This window comes from Rhopalosiphum padi, chromosome 2 (genome assembly GCF_020882245.1).
Source record: "Rhopalosiphum padi isolate XX-2018 chromosome 2, ASM2088224v1, whole genome shotgun sequence".
NCBI lineage: Eukaryota > Metazoa > Arthropoda > Insecta > Hemiptera > Aphididae > Rhopalosiphum > Rhopalosiphum padi.
The window spans coordinates 26,066,340-26,088,874 of NC_083598.1; the positions used below are offsets into that span (position 1 = coordinate 26,066,340).

The following is a 22,535-nucleotide window of genomic DNA, read 5'->3' on the forward strand; positions in this document are numbered from 1 at the left end:
ATTGTCATTATTAGAATCGTAATTTTAAATACTCTTTTTAGTTTTGAGAATATATTTGTATTATTATACGGGCACGAGACCGTGGATCACATATTTGATAATACTGACACTTATAATAATATGGTATTAAAAATTCACAATTTTTCTCGAAACTAGAAAAAATATTAAAAATTACGATGTTAATGAAAATAAAATGTTGAAACGTCAAAATTCTCAGAAAAATAAACTATATAATATGGTTATCTTTGATTTTTTTTTTTAGAAAAAATCAAATAAAAATTATTTTTCTTAACTTTTTTACCAAAACATTAAATGAAATTAAAATATGAAATACTCTCTGCAAGTCTTAAATTTATAATATAAGCATTTAATTTGTACTTACATAGTAACAAGTTGTTACCACTTACTACCAAGTATTAACTAACAAAATACTGTTAGATTTACAATTGTTTCTATATTTTATTATTTTCAAATTTAAATATATTCAAATACTTTATAAAATTTCTATTTTATTTTTTTTACATTGTAACAAGTATAATGTCAGAGTCAAACAAAGCACTTATAATAGAAACATTTATAATTTAGTTAAAATTGTGGAAGTGACTCAAACTCAACCAATAAATTACAAAAAAAGATCAATAATTGTAATTTGTAGCACAATAATTATACACTCAACATTTACACTGAAGTAAAAATACATTTTTAATAAAAGAAAAAATGCACATTTATTAATGGGTATAAATGGTAATAAAAGTACATAGTTTAAAATATAACTATGAATATATGAATAATAATATAATTACAAGTTATAACTATAACTATATAATATTAAAAGATTTATTTGATAAGAAATTAATATGATAAATTATAAAATTTTCATGAAAATTTACATCACTAGTCTTAAGTATATTATATATATAAAACAGAATTATGATATCTCGATTATTTCAGGAGATATAGTGTAATAGGTAAATCCTTGCGGGACACTATATATATATATATATATATTATCGGTAAATATTGTATATGTTTTCTCCCTATTTTATTTATTTATAACACGAAACGTGTAATTTGAGTATCATATTTTACATAATAAAATAACCACTATGAACAGCAAAACCATTAATAATTATTTAAATATATTCTTATAGTGATGTCAGTGTGATATGTCCCAACTTAATCCGCAAAATATACCATTCTACTAGGTTCCTACTATATTCGTTACCAAATTGGATAATTCCATTAATATTTATACTAGCAACATAAATCAAAGCGCTCTTAATCTGATTGTTTATGGTCAACGTATACTTTATACGAAATATGGTAATAATATCAAATATGTGTACAGATAATATAGATTTCGTGATGTTGTTACTATGTAGGTAAATATATATTTATAATTAAATTGCATGTTCCAAATATCTTGTTGCAAAAATTGTGGAAAGGGATTAGATATGAACCGCGGGTGTGTATCTAATCTCCATCATGTTCGTAATACTAATTAGAAACATCCTATTATATACCTTGTATATAATATATCATAAATTCATATATATAATTTGCTTTCACGAGTATACAGTACCTATAAACTGAATGCTGATTAAATAAATACTCAATTTTAATTTATCAACATTTGAGTATAATAATAATAATTCAAAAAAGTATTTAAAACTTTATAAGCCTTAAAAATAAATAATAAAATATAATTATACATTATATATTACTTCATTTATAAATTCATAAATAATTGCTCATTAAAATTATCGACTAATAATAATATATTGAATAACTATTGAATAATGTTTTTATGTATAATTTGTCTTATACATTTCATTATCTATGTATAATAGTAGTATTATATTTCTAATTTTAAAGATTCATTGTTCAGAGTTATTAGTTCAACATAAAAAAGTATTACAATTGTAAAAGCCTTTTTATTTGTTAATTGTTATTGTAACCGAAATTTAAACAAATTAAAATATCAATAGTGTGCATGTCAAATATTCGATTTAGTTCAAATGCAATGATTCTTGTTAATCTTGTAATACATCCATATATTTAAGCTGCTAATGAATTAAAATCAATCATAAAAGGATTAGACTAGATCTAATACCTAAACAACGTGCACACTGTGATGATTTATTAATTCCTACTATAATTTCTGACTAGTTTACAGAATCTATACATTATAATTATATGTATACATAAAGCTTCACAAAAATAAAACCTTTTCAATTATAAAATGTATTCTTTAACCGCGAAATATTATTACACATTTGTCTCTAATTTAGAACAATTCAAATATTATGTATATATATCATAATTTAAAATGAATTATTGGTCTTATATTATAATTTATAGGTACATGGTTAAAACACTAAATTCATTAATATAACGAAATTGGCAGCGTGGTTCACTGTATTCGAGGTAACGTGTGGTTCTAAATCCAGACGTAAGCTATTTCTGATTAATTTGAATTCAAAATAAACTAATTCGAAGTTTATACGAACCTAATTTGTGAATTAATTAGATAGAGAAAGTTTCATTAGGTACCACAATATCTAATTAATCTTAATATTTTCACATTTAAGACTTAAATACTAGAATATATACCTACCTAATTTTATTAATAAAATTTATCACATTGTAATATACTTAAATAAGTGAGTTAAAACTTGTATTCAACTTGATTTATAACCTATTTGGAAAATGGTTCGAAATATGTGTGTGACAATTAAAATTAATAATTATAAATACATTTTATACAGTTTAATTAAATAAAAAATTACCTACCATATTGTTTTAAAATATACTGATATTCCATTTAAGCACCGCAATATAGAGTAATCAGAAACAATAATAGGTAATGAAAGTATATGAAAATATTTTCTACTAGCCGATATTTATACAAGATACATTTTTGCATATAAAAAAATTCATGATAAATGATTTCTTATAAAATGAGCATTCAAAGTAATTTTATTACATATTAAATTTATAGACAATTTATTTTAAAATGATTATATTAATAGTTCTTTTAAATTTAATTAATACCTGAAGTGTTTAATACTAATTTTTTTTTTTGTTTTTTTTGAAATCAGGTATTCTGATTTTATCATTCGACGACTGGTTTTTAAATTAAATTTAACGTACTAGTCTTATTTTCTTAATTTAAAATATACGCGTAATAAATTTAACTCGTGTATCTGATTCATAATTTAGCTATTCATCAATAATTATTGTTTATAAAAGTAACCTTACATAATGTATAAAACTTGAAAAGAGATGGATAATATAAATTTTCAAAGAAATATAAATTACATTTTATTTTATAAAGTAATCTATATATTTTGTTTTATTATTATTTGTAAAATAAATAAGATTAATAATATAATTTTTGAACTAAACTTAAAGTTAGTATATAACTTTTTATATTTTATTGTCCAAAGTGCTCCAAAATGAAATGTTAAAATCGAAATATATTATTATATGTAATTAAAAAATAGGATAAAACCATTTACTTTATTTTTAGTTTTCTTAAATTATGATTTTCTTTATTGCATGAGCTATTTTTGTAATAGTTTATATTTTTTAGGTAGGTATATAATAACAATATTTATATATTATATTATAACCACACTATTATTAATATATTTTATAATTCCAACATGCCAATTGATCTAATGAAATGAAAAATTCATACAACAGATTTGTTTCTCTATTTGAGATCGACTTTACAATAAATTAAAATCTGTTCTCAAATCACTTAATATAGTTTTAATAAGATGTTTTTACTTTTTTTTATTTATAATAAGCTACTCCATAAAATATGTCTAAACTGAAAGTAATAATCAGGTTAAAACAGTTTTGATTCTGTCACATTGATTCCTATGTCATTATTTATATTGAATAGATTACCTATACAAATATGAATTACCAATATAAAATATAACCTACTGATATAATATAAATATTAAACATATAACAATTTATTTTATTCAATATTTTTGTAATAAATGTGGCCTGTTGGTGTACATGAGATGTGAAATATTTTTTGAACAATGTTTCAAAAATTATTGACGGAATCTTGAGAGGTATTTTATTTTTACATCAGCATCACATCTTATATTTATCGCAATCTATAAAGCACACCGAAAACTTCGTTATTTAACATCTTAAAAGCTTTTTCAATTTCTACTGAATGGTTAGGTAGACAGTATTGTTTTTGTTTTCAGTGATGTTCAATTGAATTTTTCGAACGGAACTTATCGGTACTTGCAGCCTGCAGGAAAAAGTACATAATGCATTGTCAAAGACCGATGATAGTTTAATTAGATACAGTTTTACTTTTTTTTATAATTTTTAAATTTATTTTATAAACGGTTAAATATTTTGCTGAAATTATATTTTAAACAGTATACATACAATAAGTTAATATTATTAAGATATTATTATTAAGCTAATAATAATTTAAAAGGAACTTAAATTTATAACTTGTACTAAGTTATATAATTTTGTATTAGTTGAACAATGTATTTATAAAATATTTTACCTGATGAATTAATTATCACACTATTTTTTTCTAATGCATATTTTACTATTTGTTAGATATAAGTACATAATAAATACCTAACCATTTTACTATACATTCTAATGGAAGTTGCTAGCTACCTATTATAATTATTAACCAATTTATACGACATTTCCTTAACTTAAAATATGCAGTCTTGGATTTCACATACCTATATACCTATTATATTTTGTTTATTGTAATTTGCATAATGTTATTTAAGATTTCTCATCTAAAAAGTATTAGCTTACATATTTGGTATGAGAACAATTGATTAGATATTTGATTTTAATTATCTGCCTGAAAAAAATAAAACCCATAACGTTTAAGTTATAGATGTAAATATACAGAAAAATAATACTAGTGTGAAATATTAGGTTTACGTTATCTTGATTCCCTAAATACAACATATGTATTTAAAGGTAACTTTTACCGTATCTATGTATTATATTTCTAGAGATTTTTATTATATTGGTTTACGGAAATATTTATCATCCAACGAAGGTTTGTATATTTACCATCAATCAACTACTTGAGATTTATTTATTTATTTATATATACATTGTACATAATAATATATATTAGTTTTCGATATAATATTGAAACTCCATAACTCAATATATAATAAATATTATAGGTAATAATAATAGGTATAGTCATTAATCATTATAAATCGTTAAACAGTAATAATTCTAAATTTAATTAATTAAATTCATAATAGGTAAAAATATATTCTGTAGTAAAATTTATTTTAGAATCATTATTTATTATCCACAGGATTTGTATTATATGTAAGTAAAATCTAAAAATACTCGTCCATCATTATTACATATAGAGACAAGAGTGGGAACTATTGCAAACCAAATGTACAAGTGTATGATACATAGACCTGTCCTACATATGATCTACAACAGATGTGCCAAACCTTTTTCAACTTGCGGGCCACATTCGAAATTTATATTTACACTGCAGGCCGTATATACTTCATGGTTTTTTTTTTGTTCATTTTTATAAATACTATAAATAAAATACTATCTTTATTCAGTTATAGAATTTATGACTTTTATTTGAGTTTGTACTTTGTATCATTAAATTATCGTTTGGGTTTATGGCACTGGATATTTCTACGCAAGTTCACACTTTTATTTCGTCATTAGAAACTGCTAGTTCGTATTTTCAAAAAATATATCAGACTAATTTATTTCTATTAAATATTCCATAATATTGAAATGATAATATATATTAATAATATTTGAATTAAAAATTATTGTAAGATTCTCGTATTTTGTAATTCTTAATGATTTAATAAATTAACTTTTTTAAATTATTTATTTTTTAATATTTATATAACCTATACATTTTTTAATTTTACGGTATTTCCACGGTCTCGTTGGAATGCTTTCCACGGGCCGTAGGTTGGACACGCCTGATATACAACCATTATATCATTTCATATGCACTTAAACCCAATGAAACAAAATTAATTTTTTAAAGTAAAAATATATGTTTCAAACAACATTATGACATAATGGCAATATAATATAGGTTACACTCATAAAACCTGATTGTGATCGATGCGTATGGTTCTTTATACCATCATTATAAATTGTGGGTAACTGATGAATTGTAGATACTCATATACAATTGAAAGAACACTTTAAAAACCTTATATTTCCTGGTATCGTAGAGTAGGGGTTACGTGTGCATACTGCATCATTGCAATGAATTTTATCCGGTCAGTAAAGATGTTACTTAAGACTTTATAAAAAAAATAAGGCATACTAGTGAGTAATTTTTAAATTTCCGTAAATGTATTCTTACTAAGGGGTTTTAGCATAAACCAGAAAGTATACTGTCAAGTTCAGTAAGGGTAAAAAAATCAAAAGATTGTAAAAAAGGTTTTTATTTTTGAGCGCGTACGCCTGGCACAAAGGCAATAACTATAGTAGCTATACGTCGTTATATTTTACCACCACGGGAGGGCACACAAGTTATTTTCGCATATAGTAATAACGTTTTATGCCAAAAATGGAGAATGGGAACCTAAGGGTTGGAAATCTGACGAAATGGCCATTTTACGCTCAGGTAAATAAAATTTCCTATTTCGGGATGAGTCAAATGGTCTGTATTTATCAGACGCCACCGTCACTGACAATAAAATGGACCTACGCCATTTCATTTCCATCGCCATTCGCCATCGTTGTTATAATCATAATAATATTGCTATTATTGTGCTCCTCGGCACCGATAAATATCTGTCATAAAATGTAATCGTTGGCCGTGTGGGATAAACATACAAAACGCAAATACACATACATATATATATACGTATATATTATAAATACCCTATAAAAATCTAACTGTCTGTATATATACATATAATATACAGACAGATTTTTATAAAATGCAAGAAAGGAGAAAATAGACATCTTTAAACACGTTACCATGCGCAGAACTCATCAATAAAAATTGTATTTTTACGACTTACGCTGATGATGCTAACGACACACAACGCATATTAAATTATTTATCATAGTACATGTTGACTTAATTGAGCTATTATTTTTCAGCGATCGTGAATGATAATCATTTGTACAATCCTATTTTTAAAATTATTCAGTTTTCAATACAGTGGTGTGTGATGTATCTATTACTGTGAATGTCCGCAATTGGTGATTGGTGAATGCTGATAGTCACCGATTAATGTCGTCCTACACCAAAGTCATTGGTGAATTTTGGCATATTGATTAAGTGTGTGCTGTTAATTAACAGTCACTAGTAAATTTCTACATTTATATAATGATATTGGTGAATTTCGGTAATGCCTATAGTATTTATTCTAATTTAGGAATAACGGAATAGTCACGATTATTATAACACAGTATCTTATACTATAACTATAAGATCTAGTTGTTTTATTATGCTGCGGAACAATTTGTATCGCTAAATTTTGTATCCACGTAATGCTGCCATACTATAATTTATAGTTTGTCATGTTGTAATAATTCAAATAATTTTCCTCGTTATTTTTTAAAAATAATAATTATTTGTATAGCAAAATAATCATAATAATAATTATTCATTGATTTAATTAATATGTTGTTTCTATTTTATAATATGAGACAAATTCAACTATAGCACTATAATAATATGTACAAAATATACGTACCTATGTCAACATTAACCAACACCGTGATGTGTATGTCAACATTGACCGAAATCCAATGTCAACATCTACTAGTAAATGTCTATATTATTCTAATTTTTCAACATTTACTAATTTATTAGGTGTATGTAAACATTCATCAGGTGACTATCAGCATTCACCAATTGTGAACATTCGCAGTATCAAACATATCTACTATATATATATATATATATATTGTGTGTGTTTTTGATAAATGTTCTTATTATGGGATAGTAAGCGTTAAAATAGTTCAAATTATTAGATACCTAGATAATGCATAATTAATTTTATTGAAAAATAGTTAATTGTTATTTAAGTATTTTGTTGAAAACAATGATACATTTTTGATATGAATAGAAATAGCTGATTAAAATATTGGAAGCAAAGCACATACGATCAAATTAAAATATCATATTAAACAATTTACAACCTGTTTGTATTAATTCAGTAAAATTATTGTTTTAGTATATTCCATAATATATTAATTATTATATTATACTGTTTATTTTTCGTATAGTATTAAGGTTCCTTGTGAACAATTTTAAATTTAAAATCATTTAAAAATAATGTATTATCCAAAAATTATTTATTGTATACCTAAGTATTAAACTGGATTAGTAGTTTTTAATAAATTCAACATTTTTAGTGTTGTCTTTATTTAATTTTGCATCTATATATTTTCAGAACATTTAATAAAATAAATCAGGTTAATAGGCATTGCAGACAGTGACATTAATGATGTTAAAAACGTTTTACCGATAATTTCGATAAAAGAAAAAAAATATGATTAGTTAATAATATAAGTCAAATAATCTTAACCTAATTATTATAACTGTTCACTTTTACCAAGATAAAATAGGTTTTCAGGATGTTGCTTTTTCATAAAATATTTATATAAACATGAATATTGAAGCTGCGGTAAACAACTAGTATCTTTCAAGATTAAAATTTAATTTAAGTTTTTGTTGTATGACAAGTACTTTATTAATCATTTTGATGTATGTTATATAGTCTAATATAGATTTACATTATAAATTCCATGAATAATTTGACAAGTTAACTATTATATTATATTATCATACTTTAATGGACACTTGTTCATCTTACATTTGGTTTCGAGAGGAATTTTATAAATCTCATGTGGCATGCGTAGTATAATAAATTATCATTTGAGTAGAAAAATGTATTACAGAAACATGAGTGTTGAATTTCGATTGGTTGCATACATCGAACTAATACATTTTAGTTCATGGCAAAAATATCGTAATGGCATTAAGAACGAATGTGAGAAATTTTTCAGTGAGAGTAAACAGAAAACGTACTGTGAGTTTAATTTTTAAACCCGTAGTGCTGAGTGTTGACTATCGAAGGCGGACGTCGGGAAGCTTATTTGGCGCACGAAAACCATATTGTGGGTTGAAGGACTTTTATGCCGCTGTCGTACACGCCGATGTTTTAACAGCGGTAAGGTGGGAAAAAACGCTTTTGCGGGTGGTGCACGGGAGTGAGGATGGGTCGGTCAGGGGTGAGGGATTTCTGCCATAAGAAACATTCATCAATTTTAAGGGCTGTCAATAGCTGTATTCATTGAGGCTCTTCGCGTGCAACAACAATAACAACCACAACCGCAACGGCAACCACAACCACAACAACAACGTCACAACGACCTAAACACATTCATTCTTTGCCCACGACGCGTCCGTCCAGATCGATAACCGAATAAAATACAAAATAAACATTGGAAAATTATAACGGATTTCTATGCCTATACCTACCTAATACACACTTGCTGGTTACGTGTCCAGTGTATAGTAATTTTTTGTTTTGACCGAAAGAATCAGAATCTAATTTCAAATACGGTGATATAGTTATAGATAGGAGGACATCTAATCGTTTTGGATATTACATTTTGGTTTTATATATTGTAACTGCTGCTGTTGGTCGATACATTATTACAACGTTCACGGAAGAAATGACAGTGCTCAATGGTATTATGTTATTTTCAAGTATACAATATTTATATATCGGTGTGCGTGCATGTAACTTTGAGAATTGTGTGTGTATGTATAAAGTATGGCGAACTACTGCAGTTGAGGATAATGGGAATAAGAAGAAAAAATATATCAACTCTAATAATATTTTTTATGTTTTATTCGCTAGAACACTCGCGCAGTTAGTTTACAAAGGACACCACCGCTGTCACCTATATGTTTGTCGTTTGAAAGAGGACAAAAAATATGTATTTATTTGTGTTTACATCTCGGAAATGCCGAGAAAATATTCTTGTTGTGTAAACACACGATTGAAAAACGTCGTTTATATTATAATACATTCAAAGTTGTCTCGGCGGAAAATACCTGAATGTTTCTCGTATAACGTAGATTATTTTGACTTGCAGTCATCTGTGATAATAATGTGTGTGAACACAGTATAAATACATATTTTACCTTTAAAACAAATTTGTATATATAAAAAAAAAAAATCAAATCACCATGGGAACATAAATTATACCATGGAAATATTGGAAATTTTTTAAATACTTAAACTATTCTAATGAAATTGATTAATTTAAAAATATTTATTTATATATATAAGATAAGAATATAATAGGTACTTGTAATAAGTTCGTAATATCATAGTCTTGTTATATTACATAGCTGAGTTGTGGTTAATAATATAATAATAAGTAATAGATTTTAATTATTCTCATTATAGTCTGCGGTATTTCGCTATTTTCATTGTTGAAACTTGAATGATTTTAAATTAATTATGTAATTTAGTATTAGTTTAAAGATAAATATACATACAGTATATTATATGATACGGTTACCTAATCAACCTGTTGATGATACGTATTTAGTAATAATTGAAAATACAGATGATATGATTTAAAAATAATGTTTGAAATAGTGGAAAAAACATTACGTTTAAATGTTTAATGAACTAAATGAACTTAATTACTATTAAATAATATTAATAATAATAAAAAAAAACATTTTTAAATATTAATCGTAGAAGACTAGAAAATTGAAGACGAATTGCACAAAGATAAATAAATTATAATTTTTTGAACCTATAGACAATAGACGATCTTCACTCATAACCGACTTTTGAAAGCATCATTGAATTTAAATTTAACACATCCATAATGGTGAAATATTCATGACTTTTTATATTTATAGATTTTTATTGTTTAGAAAAAGTACAATGCTATAATGGTACATTAAAGTAGTAAATATAAAATTTCCATCGAGAATAATCTATTAAATATGATTATGTCTGAATGGTTACACGTGTGTAATAGGTATAATATATTATAGTACAATAGTAGTAAATTTAATGTTATAGGTATTGAAGTTTTTATTTAAAATCAAAGACTGTATGTTAGCTTTATAGTTATAAGTAAAGCTGCGCAAGTATTTTTCTACGACTTTAAAACTATAAGGAATATAATATACTAATCAGTTTCAAGTTTAAATGGAAATTGTAATAAAAAGATTTTCCATACTGTTACAAGCTTTTAGAGTCGACTGATGAAGGGAGAACGGCGGGAGTAGGACATTGAACAAAACAAATGTCGATGGTCTAGACACATAAAGTCTGAATAGTTTTTTTTTATTTTCGTTCTGTTTTAAAACTTTAAACTGCTTCAAAATTTTTGTATTTTCCTCAATGTGTATATGCTTTTACAATAAAACGACTGAACATTTAAATTAACAAAAGATAAGGAAAACACGTAAACACGTACGAAAAATTCAAACTTCAATATTCGGCGATAGAACACGATGGTAATGTGCGTGTATTTATAACCTTTCTGTTACAGATGAGATACCGCGATAATACAGAATTATCGTCGGCATAAACAGGAGAGAGGTACGACACGTGGACAGTGTGCTGAACACATTCAATAGTTTTGTAGAAATGTTGATGAATAACGGTGGCCAGTGGCGTATTTAGGATTTCGTCGAGTAGGAGATGTGACTATAATGTTGTCGATGCCAAACGTACCGGCATTTTATTACCTACGGATAAAGTGATAAATAAAAAAAAAAACACGACCATAATCATATAAATATAAGCCAAGGGAGAGATATAATATTATATTATACATCCCGAATAGTCTTTTATTTTCGTTTTATAATATTTTAAAACCCCAAACGACTTCAAAATGATAACATATATTGCTCGATGTGTACATGTTTTCACGATAAAACGGCTGAAAATTATATATTATATATCTCCGCGGCGTAAATACGATACCGACTGCGGTGTTAATGGACGTAGCACTACAGATGATGGAAAAGTGAAACAGACGTTTTGAAATTATTCTTTTCGCGAAACACTCGGGTCATCACAACAACCACAACAACAGCAACGTTAGTAATAAACGACATTTAAGACGACGGTACCTGTATAATATTATTATGGTTGTTTATTTATGGTCCGGTCCGGACACTTACCGTGGTCACAGTGCTGGCGCTGCTGCTGGCCCGGTGATCGTGTTGGCCGCGTTCCGGCGCGGCGGCGGCGATTTTCGACTCGACCGGGCCAACGCCGTTCTTGACGCTGATCTCCAGGTAACAGTGGCTGTTCTCCAGGTGGCTCTGTGCCCGCCGCTCCTCCAGCACGATCTTGCGGGCGGCCCGAAAGATCTTGTAGTACACGGTGATCATGACGGTCAGCGGTATGTAGAACGAGCCCAATGTCGCGTATATCTGGTAACCGAAGTTCTGGCACACGGTGCAGTGCGGCACCCCGTCCACGGTCGAGTGCTCGTTGCCCAGTATGAGCACCGGCGGCAGGCTAATGCACGCCGCGCCCAGCCACACCAGCGACACGCACACCAACATCCGGCGGGGCGTCCGCTTCACGCCGTACTCGAGCGGCTTGGTGATGGCGTAGTACCGGTCCACGCTGATCATGCACAGGTTCAATATGGACGCGGTGCACGACAGCACGTCGAACGACACCTGTGGGACCACACGCATTCGTTGACATCGTTACAGTGCGCCACCGTCGTCGTACGCATCGATAACGACGACGACGACAACGACGACGACGACGATATTATGTTATTATTATGTTTATTTCGTTTAGTTATTCGACGTGTTTACGGACACGCGACCTGGTTTTGCACCTTGGGTTCTATTACCCTCGATAATGTTTACCCCCTCCCCTACTATGAATATATTTATTAGAATATTTTGTCGGCCGTTAAAATATCCTATGATAGGATACTGAAGGGGGAGGGTAAAAATTACCAAGCGTAAATATTACGCCGGCTCAGCTGGCGATGTGCTAAAGCGATGGCACGAATTTAGATATCGCATTTACAAATCGACGAATTGCACGAAACCGTTCGCGAAATTAATCGTACAACTGTTAAGTGGCACGAACGAGACACATAAACCGACCAACGGATTAATTGCACATATTATTATTATGATGGGTGGGTGGGTGGTGGGTGGATGTATATAATATCACGGTGTTGTTCGTTAGTCTATTACGAAGATGATAATATCATACATAGATAATATGTTGTATCGAATATATAGTGTTGGCGTGGTGCACAGAATAATCTATTTCAGTATATGCACTCATAATAAAAAAAAAATCTAATCTTTGAAAGTATATTTTCTGCTATTTTCATCTTAATCGTTATTTCAATAAAACATCTTTTTACGTGCATTTTTCATTTTATATATAAAAAATTAAAATCAGAATATTTCCGGAGTACTATGTTATATACATATCATATATCAAACATGTGATTAATTAGTTATATTATAACTTCATAATTATTAGACGAGTGAAATAGAGTTCTGATAACAATTTAAAAAAAAACCCTGACCTACAACAAGTTACACTAAATTATAAACTACTTATTATGTTTTATAAAAACACTAATATTTTTTAAAAAAATAAGACTTTATTTATAGTCATTAAATATTTGAATCAGATTCAATTTTGATTAATAACTTGTACATTTTTAAATGTATAAGTAAAAATAGAAATGTGTGACATTTTTTTAACATGTAACTTATTAAAATTAAATTGTATTGGACATTTGTAAGGCTTTACGCGTTATTTTATTTAATTATTTCAAGTGCTATGCATATGATTGTATATAATTTTAGATGTTAGACGAGAATTAAATATAATTTTGTTAAACTTTGAGGTAGGTGTTATTAAATAGTCATAATACTTTAATTCGATTATATGTTAAAAAAACAATATAGCTTGTATTATTTGTATGAATTTTCTAAAATAAATCGCATTGATGAATATAACACGATCACGATTTCAACCGATATTTAATAAGTTTCAAAAGTTAAAATTAAAAAAAAAAATAGATACATTTTAGGTTTGTTTAATTTGGTTGATTTTATATTTTTTTAGAAAACAGTAAAATTATAATAAAATACACAGTACACACTTTAACAGGCAACAGCAACTACTGTAAATCAGAGTTAAAAAGATTCTATTGTTAATTTATAATATTAAAATGTCGGATATAATTTTACTTTGTCCATTGTATTCCTTGATATATATTTTTTGTAACGTATGTGTCGTAGAACTGTGTGCATAATATGAATCAATAAGCAAGTGATTTATTGTAACGAGTTTTGGAATTGTATCTAATAAAAATGTGCTTCCTTGTATAATATATTATTCGAACTGTAAAGAATACACGAGTATTAAACGCAAATAACATACTATTAAAATGACAAAATGTTTACTTTTATTACTGTTTAATTTCAAAGTTAAATGGCATCACAGCGAGTAAGGCATATCATTATATATTGCCATTGTGAATGTACTATGTTATAAGTACCTACTGTTCACATAATTGCCAACCAGTTTATACTTAGCGTTTGCCCTCTTCCCCACAAATAATTGCTTAGTTTTTTATTTTATTACCAAACGTTTGACTTTATGTCTGACAGAAAACGTCGTTTATTATTAGAATTTTAAATTATTAGTATGTACTTTCAACTGTACTAATTTCGTCAAGGACCGGTGCTCTATTCATTAATGGCCAACACTATTTTGAGTATTACATCCAAATTTAAAGTTTACGAATGATTATACTATGTTATTACGTTTAAAATGTTCGGTTGTTATGCATCAAAATCCTGGAAAAAAAATGTTCTGCTCCGAAAAATAATAAATTAAAAACGTATTTTATCGTTTAAAAAAGAGTAAAATGTATAATTTCCTTCGTAAGAAATAAAAACAAATACATTTAACGATTAAACGATACCGCAGTGTTTAGTGATAACTACTTTTCGCCTAATGTGTTCATACGATTTATTACCGCAATATTATTATAACGGGAGTAGATCGTTTGAGCGAGTGCATAATATTGAAAAAAAACCACCTTTTGAGCGAAAAAGTAGGTTTATAGGCGAATTCGCGATGGACTTCGACTTTGAAAACTTCATAACGGTATATGGTTAGGGGTAGTGGTAATAATATGCCGTAATCGAGTGACGCGCAGTGACGAATTATTAAAAAAAAAAAATCGAACGATGCGCGCGTGAAAGCCTATAACACGCCGTGTATCACTCGCTCAAACGACCGCCGCCCGCTTGACGGGAGTGATATATCACTGCCATCACAATACAGTCGCGCACGTACCCATAGGTCGCACATGAACGTGCCGAACGGCCATTTGCCGAGGACCAGGTAGAGCAGGGCCATGGGCATGACGAGCAGGGCCACGCACAGGTCGGACACGGCCAGCGACACGAGCAGGTAGTTGCACGGGCGCCGGAGCTTGCGGACCAGACACACGGCGATGCAGACGAGCACGTTGCCGACGATCGTCACCACGATGACCAGGAACAGCACGGAGCCGATGGTGAACGCTTCCAGCGCCGTGTACGTTGACGGCGGCCCGGCGGCGGTGGTCGCGTTCTTCGGCCACGACACCACTGTCTCGTTGTGCTCGTACACTGCGGCCGTGACGTTGACGCCGTCCATTTAAACGACATCCGGGTACGCCGACCCGAGCATAACCGGCCGGCCACTCAGGTCACGCTGGCGGTCGCCGTCATCGCCGCATTGCCGTCCGTCACGCCGGCTGCATGATGATGATAGTATATTCACCCGGCACCGCCTCCAAATGACAGTGCGCCCTGACCTGCAATCAACCGTATATTACACGCGTTAGTGGCGACATGTTTGCGGAGGAATTATTCGTGAACTGCGAATGGACAAGACTCAAAAATCTTTGATTGTTGCTTTTTTGATTTCGTCCTGATCGGGGGACCTGCACACTATATAGTAGTACGACACTGTCTTACGTCCGCGTGACGACTGAGGATCACTAAAGTCGCACCGTTAATGAGTAATAATGTCAATAATAGGGATATATATTATTAATGTCATGCCGTTGCATCGGTGCAGATTTGGGATAAGTCAACATTACCGCTGTACTATATAACATTTACCTAATAAACGCACACTACAGCAGAGCTTGCAGCGACATCGAGAGTGTGTCGATAAGTTTTACTTGGTGCGTATAGACGAATTTAAATACTTAAACAGTGTAGAAACCGATCTACAGGAAATAGTCATAAGGATACTATTTACGGATATATATTTATATATTAAATATTAAAAATCTCAAAGTCAATAATTTTTATTATCAAGTATTATTTTAAACAAACACTACGTATAGTAGTGATTCGACTGAAAAACGGTTATCTTATAGAATAATGTACAATCACGCCTCGGAATTTCGTATTGATTTAGATTTACAGAGATGAGAAAACTTCAAAATTAAGAACCAAACGGCGAAGATACATTCAATTTATAGGTTACATTTTTAAGAAACATATTATTATTCTTTTGTTTGGATATAAATACAATGTAATCAGATAAATATCTGTTAGTTATTAGTTCTTGATGACTGTAAGCATATTTTAGTATGTCTACGCGGATCAATAACAAATAACACTGTTGTACATTTATAAAGTAAAATGTTTAATAACCTAATTATTTATATCATATTATCGTTTATCAGTAATAACCGTTTTAAAATGTATTTAACACTCGTATATTATTAGAGCTGAATGATGTATACTGTATGGTATACATACTATTATTATCTAAGCTAACAGTAAATTTGTGTATATATGTTACGGGTAATGTTAACATTTGGATAATGTCGACATTATCCGGCTAATGTCAACATAGTGTTAACCTTAACCAGTTAATATTGGATAATGTTAAAAGTTGTATATTAATTAGACTATAGAGTTTTTATTAGCATTCTATACAATAATAAAGCATCGGACATCCAGAGTATAATATCTTATCTTGACCTTGTAACCGAGTTAGTCAGTTATCTTACCGATTAAGTGAACAATATATCGATTTTTGGGTTTAATATTTGTACCACCACGATCCTACGTAGGGCGGTTGGCCTAGGATGGCAAGCTAAGAAAACCCAGAGTGTAATATATATTAAACTATCGTACAAGGAGCGGGTGTCCAATATTATAATGAACAAAACCTTCTTTTATATGCACCGTCGTGCTACAAGTATATAGCATTTGCAATAAAACAATAAACATACGTCAACACAAAGGTTAAAACATTAGCATTTTAATTCTAAAGGTACATAAAATAATATTTTAAGAAATAATTTATATTATAAAATGAAATTCAATATTGTATCATTAGTAGGTTAGATTATTAAAAATAGAAAATAAACTCATATTAATAATATTATGTATTTTATGGTAATTACTAATTTATTGTATGTTAAATATATTTAATATTTTTAATGATTTACAATGATTTTATCTCATGTATGTTATATTTTTATGGTTGTTAAGACATTATTCAAAAGCTAATATCATATTTTCCGGTTAATGTTAACATTAGCCAACATTTAATAATATTCATGGCGGGTAATGATAACAGTTGGCTAATGTCGACTTTAGCCGGATAATGTCGACATTATCCAAATGGTTAACATTACCCGTAACATATATATTGTATATCACGCATTAAGAATATACATGACAATATATTATATTATATTCATATAATATATCAAGTACAGATTACGTAGATGGCTCAAAAATCTAAGTACATAATATATTTAAATTAACAAAATATTTGTTTATCATAACTCAATTAAATAAAATCTATTATTATTTATGTTTTTTGAAATTATATTAGGTAATAAGTTCCGTTCGTAAGATATAATAATATTTAAAAACAAACATCAGATACAATGTTTATTACAGCCACAAAATGGCAAGACAATAATTTTCTTTTTTTTAAATATTTTTATTTTAATTTTATTAAAATATTCAACAACCTATACATTACTTTGTACAATAAGTCGAAATGATACATAAATCAACATTTTTTTACTAAAAAAAAAAAAGTCACGCGAAATCGACTGAAGGTTTTAGTGTTTAAACACAACTTCCTGAATTCTATATAATGTCTAAAAAATGAAGCATTATTATGTGTGTTCTTTTAATATTACGAAAAATCACGTTAAACCTGTCACTAATACCACCTGAATCGGTTAATTAAGATATTTTATTAAAACAGATTTTTATAATATCCAAACTAAAATCTAAAGGAATAAATAATGAAGGGTGACTTTGATAAAAATACATTAATTAAGATTAATATAAGATCAACATTAATCGCATCTTTTAGTTAATTGAAATTACATTACGTTTATTATTTTGCACGGTAAGTTGTTAGTAAATGTATTTAATAATATCAATAATATCTAAAAATGCATAGGTACTATACTAATGAATTGCCCTCTTCTTCAATTCTTCGTATATAAATATTTTCATTATTTATCTAATTTACCTATTGTGCTATTATAAGAATAGAGGGAAATTTTTTTTTTTTTATAAATATAATAAAAATATATCTTAAAATAAATGTAAGCCATATAATGTTATCCTGCTGGAAGAAGTGATGCTCCTTTAAATAAAGTTGTATGTAAAAATATTTAGCATTTGGTTTTTTTCTATTAAACAACTAAACACACTATCAATGGCATCTTACAGTTAGAGATAAGTCTTCGAGTAGGTGGTAGATTTTACGTAAAATATATAAAGAAATACAACTCAATTACACACTGCCATAGTAAGTATTTGTCTTGTCATGGTTAAAAGCCTCATATGCCATTTTGGCAAGATCCTTTAAATTTACTTATAAAAAAAATATATATATTATACAATTTAAGTTAAAGGTTTTATACGTTATATTTCTACAAAGGCTTAAGAGTAATTATACGGGAATTTTTATTACGTTAAATATAGTTACAATTGTTTTAAATGTTTAAATTATTTTATATGTATATTATGATTAATTATATAAACACTGTATAAAATAATCTTTTTTTTACGTACTAATTGAATAAGGTATATAGAACAGTAGAAATATTATTTTTTTCTAAGTAAAAAAAAAAACAAAATTATAGTAATTTAATTTAATTTATTGGTAAAATACATAATTTGTAAAATTCTGTATACATTTATTAAAATATTTTTTAAACTGCCTGGTACACAGTACTACAATAGTAATAAGTCTTTGTAAAACTAATAACTTTAACATTTAATTCAAACTTTAACGCTATTAGGTATTAGATTAAATAAACGTTTTTTTATAAAATTAAAAGGTACATAATATATTTACTGATTTTTACAAAATTGCATATTTTAAAAGTATTGTATATTCATCAATAGTATTATGTGCATGTATTATAAAAATAAAGGACACGAAAAAATAAATCTTGTTAGCTATCTTTTATCGGATGATCTGAATATTAAATAATTTGTAAGTATATAAAATAAATTATGCTTCTTTGGTAAAAACATTCAAAAATAGATCTTTACCTGACACTAGACTAAAGGTTATACCAATTAATTTAAAATATTCCAAGAGTCTGTCTAGTATTTTAGTTAAAACATAATTTATATCATAAATAAATATCTACCTAAACTTTCAATAGTGTGACACAAATCTAAGAACTCATTAAATCGGATAATATGGGTTAACGAGTTTGAAATCATAGTATGAACTTAGATAACAAAAACTCTTCTGGAGCATATATATGTCTTACATTATACAATAAAACATATTATAATTACTAAATCAATCTCTGAGTACATTGACAACGAACAAAATATTTGGGTTAATTACAATTTTAAAATCAATGAATGAGGTACTATAGTTATTTCGCGTACTAAAAACTTCTATGTCCGTACTTTCAAAAGAAAACCAAACAATTTCTTTGATGGTAGAAATAATTTGATTTTGTAACGTATGACCTTACCAAGTCGAAGTTTTAAGATAATATGCAATGTACCATAACAAATATATTAAACAGAAAACGATTTATACTGTGCTAAAAAAAGCTAAGAAATGTCATTATACACCACAAGCATATTATAAATATTTATTTCACAATACAGTAAAGCATTCAAAAAAAAAAAAAAAAAATATAAAATTAGTAATGCAAGTTCGAAATAATGTTTTATAAACGTATATTATTTATTTAGTTTATCCGAATAAAACAATATATTTTTATTGTATTAGCTAGAAAATTAATTCCATATTTTTATAAAGTGATAAGTATTATTAATTATAATCATTCTATTTTTAATTTATTTAATTTCAAATTAATTTATATATTTTGATTTACTTGAATAAAAATATTAATTGAATATTTTTTTTATATATTTAAATGTAGTTATTTAGAAAATAATTTAAGTGATTTATTATCAAATTTAACTGATATTTGATAAATTAGTTTTTATATTTTAAAATCGAAAATGCATTCTGAAAAATATAAGATTACTGTAATAATAAATTTAAGTAAAAATCGAATAGTTTTTATAAATCAGATATTATAAACATTAAAATATAGATCTCAAAACAATTCTACGTGACATTAAAACACTCGTACATGAAACATAAAAAATAAAACTATTCTTCGTTTTTTAAATTAAACCACGTTGTCGTCAATTTACAAAAAATGTATATATTTGAATATAAACTGCTATAAATATACATGAAGAATATTTTTCAATAATTTTATTTATGAAATGACTGTATTAAACTATATTTTAAAGTTAATATTGTTTTGTTATAAATGCAAACATAATATTATTTTTTTAATTAAAGTGTCTATACCTAAATCATAATGATACGATGTTTTATTAATTATATATTTAAAGTACGATTAGATATATCATATGAACCGCAACTGTTATTATTTAAATAGTTTTTAAAATTGACATCTATGTTACATCAATTGCTTATAAAACAGTCAGATTTAGATAAGTTAATATTTTGACGATTATGAATTATATTATAAAACATGTTTAATTTTATTAATAAAATCGTACGATGCACAATTAAATAAGGAAATAAATATTATTATTGTTTTCACATAATCGACAATATAACATTTGAAATAGAAGGTTAGTACATTTTACCGATGTTTATACTATGTATATATATTTTTTTACTGTTGTTAAAATTGAGTAAATTTATATTTTAAATGTTTCTTGTTGCGTTGCGTAATAACTTTTACTACTATATCATGAAGTGTATACTGTATTTATACATTTGTTAATGGTTTTCTGTAAACCGATTTAGGAATAGGCCGTAAAAATAGAAAAAATAAATTATAGACCTACTTTTATAAAAGTATTCAAGAGGTGTATAATTAAACATTTAACAGGTAAATGTTATATACATATTTATATAAACTTGATGCGCCTGAAGCATAGTTTATTCATTTACGAATATACCTCTGAATTTTTAACCTTAAAAAAACTTTAATGTTATAAATATGATAACTATATACATAGCATAAATTGGAGTAAAAAGTAAAAAATCCTTCTAAAATTTTTTTTTTTGAATTCTTGATCTTTTAACAAAAAACTTCTATTTGGCATTGTATTTGTTTTTACTTATTTAAAATTCTTTTAACTTTAAGTAATTTTTAAATAAATATTTTAACAGCAAAAGTTATGATCAAAATATTATTATTTATCTTAAATTATTATTACGATTCTACACAAATAGACATAAAATATAAGTTGTTGCTGCGTTCTCAAAAGTACCCATATTGCCTATTCAAAGCGCCGTGTTACTTTTTATATGATATAAATACATAACATTATGCCGAAGTACAATATTATTATTAAAAAATATACGCTATTGTAATAATTTTAATTGAAATTATATCGTAATAAATGATAACATTAATTTTTATACAAATTTATAAATAGATATTTTAATGGTGAAAAATAATTTAAAAATAAATATTAACTAGAGAACCGGACTTAATTTTATTTAACTTTATATGTATATACGTATACTTTTTTAAATATATTTTTCTAAAAGAATTATTAATTAAAAGATTTTTCTTGTAATATAAACCAAATGTTGATGTTTCAGAGTTTTTGACATCAATTTTTATAACCAATTTATAAGGTATTTTACAAAAGGTGAAATTTAACTAGATAAGTAGTCACTGGTAAATTTAAATTTAGATGGTATATTAAATATTTATAACCCGCAATTGCATTACTGTAATTCTCCTGAATTTAACCATATGGGAAATATTTTTAATATTAATTTATTTAAAATAAAAAAAAAAACAAATTTCTACTACTCATTTGTATCGAATCAATAATAATTATCAAAATATATCTGCAATATTTTATCAATATGGATAATATTTGTCCGTTTTTTTTTATCATAAATAATTCA

The 22,535-nt window shown here is 27.2% G+C and overlaps 1 protein-coding gene across 6 annotated transcripts in view; it reads right to left on the reverse strand.

Annotated features, from left to right (window-relative positions):
- Window positions 1–22,535, reverse strand: part of LOC132921388 (5-hydroxytryptamine receptor 1-like) — a 213,156-nt gene that overhangs the window by 50,057 nt on the left and 140,564 nt on the right. For all 6 annotated transcript variants that reach the window (XM_060984393.1, XM_060984390.1, XM_060984391.1 and 3 more), the window contains 2 exons: window positions 15,399–15,903; window positions 12,218–12,727 (listed from right to left, as the gene is read on the reverse strand). In XM_060984393.1, coding sequence (XP_060840376.1) covers window positions 12,218–12,727; window positions 15,399–15,743 — 855 coding nt within the window. In that variant the 5' untranslated portion in view covers window positions 15,744–15,903. The remainder of the gene's footprint in view (window positions 1–12,217; window positions 12,728–15,398; window positions 15,904–22,535) is intronic.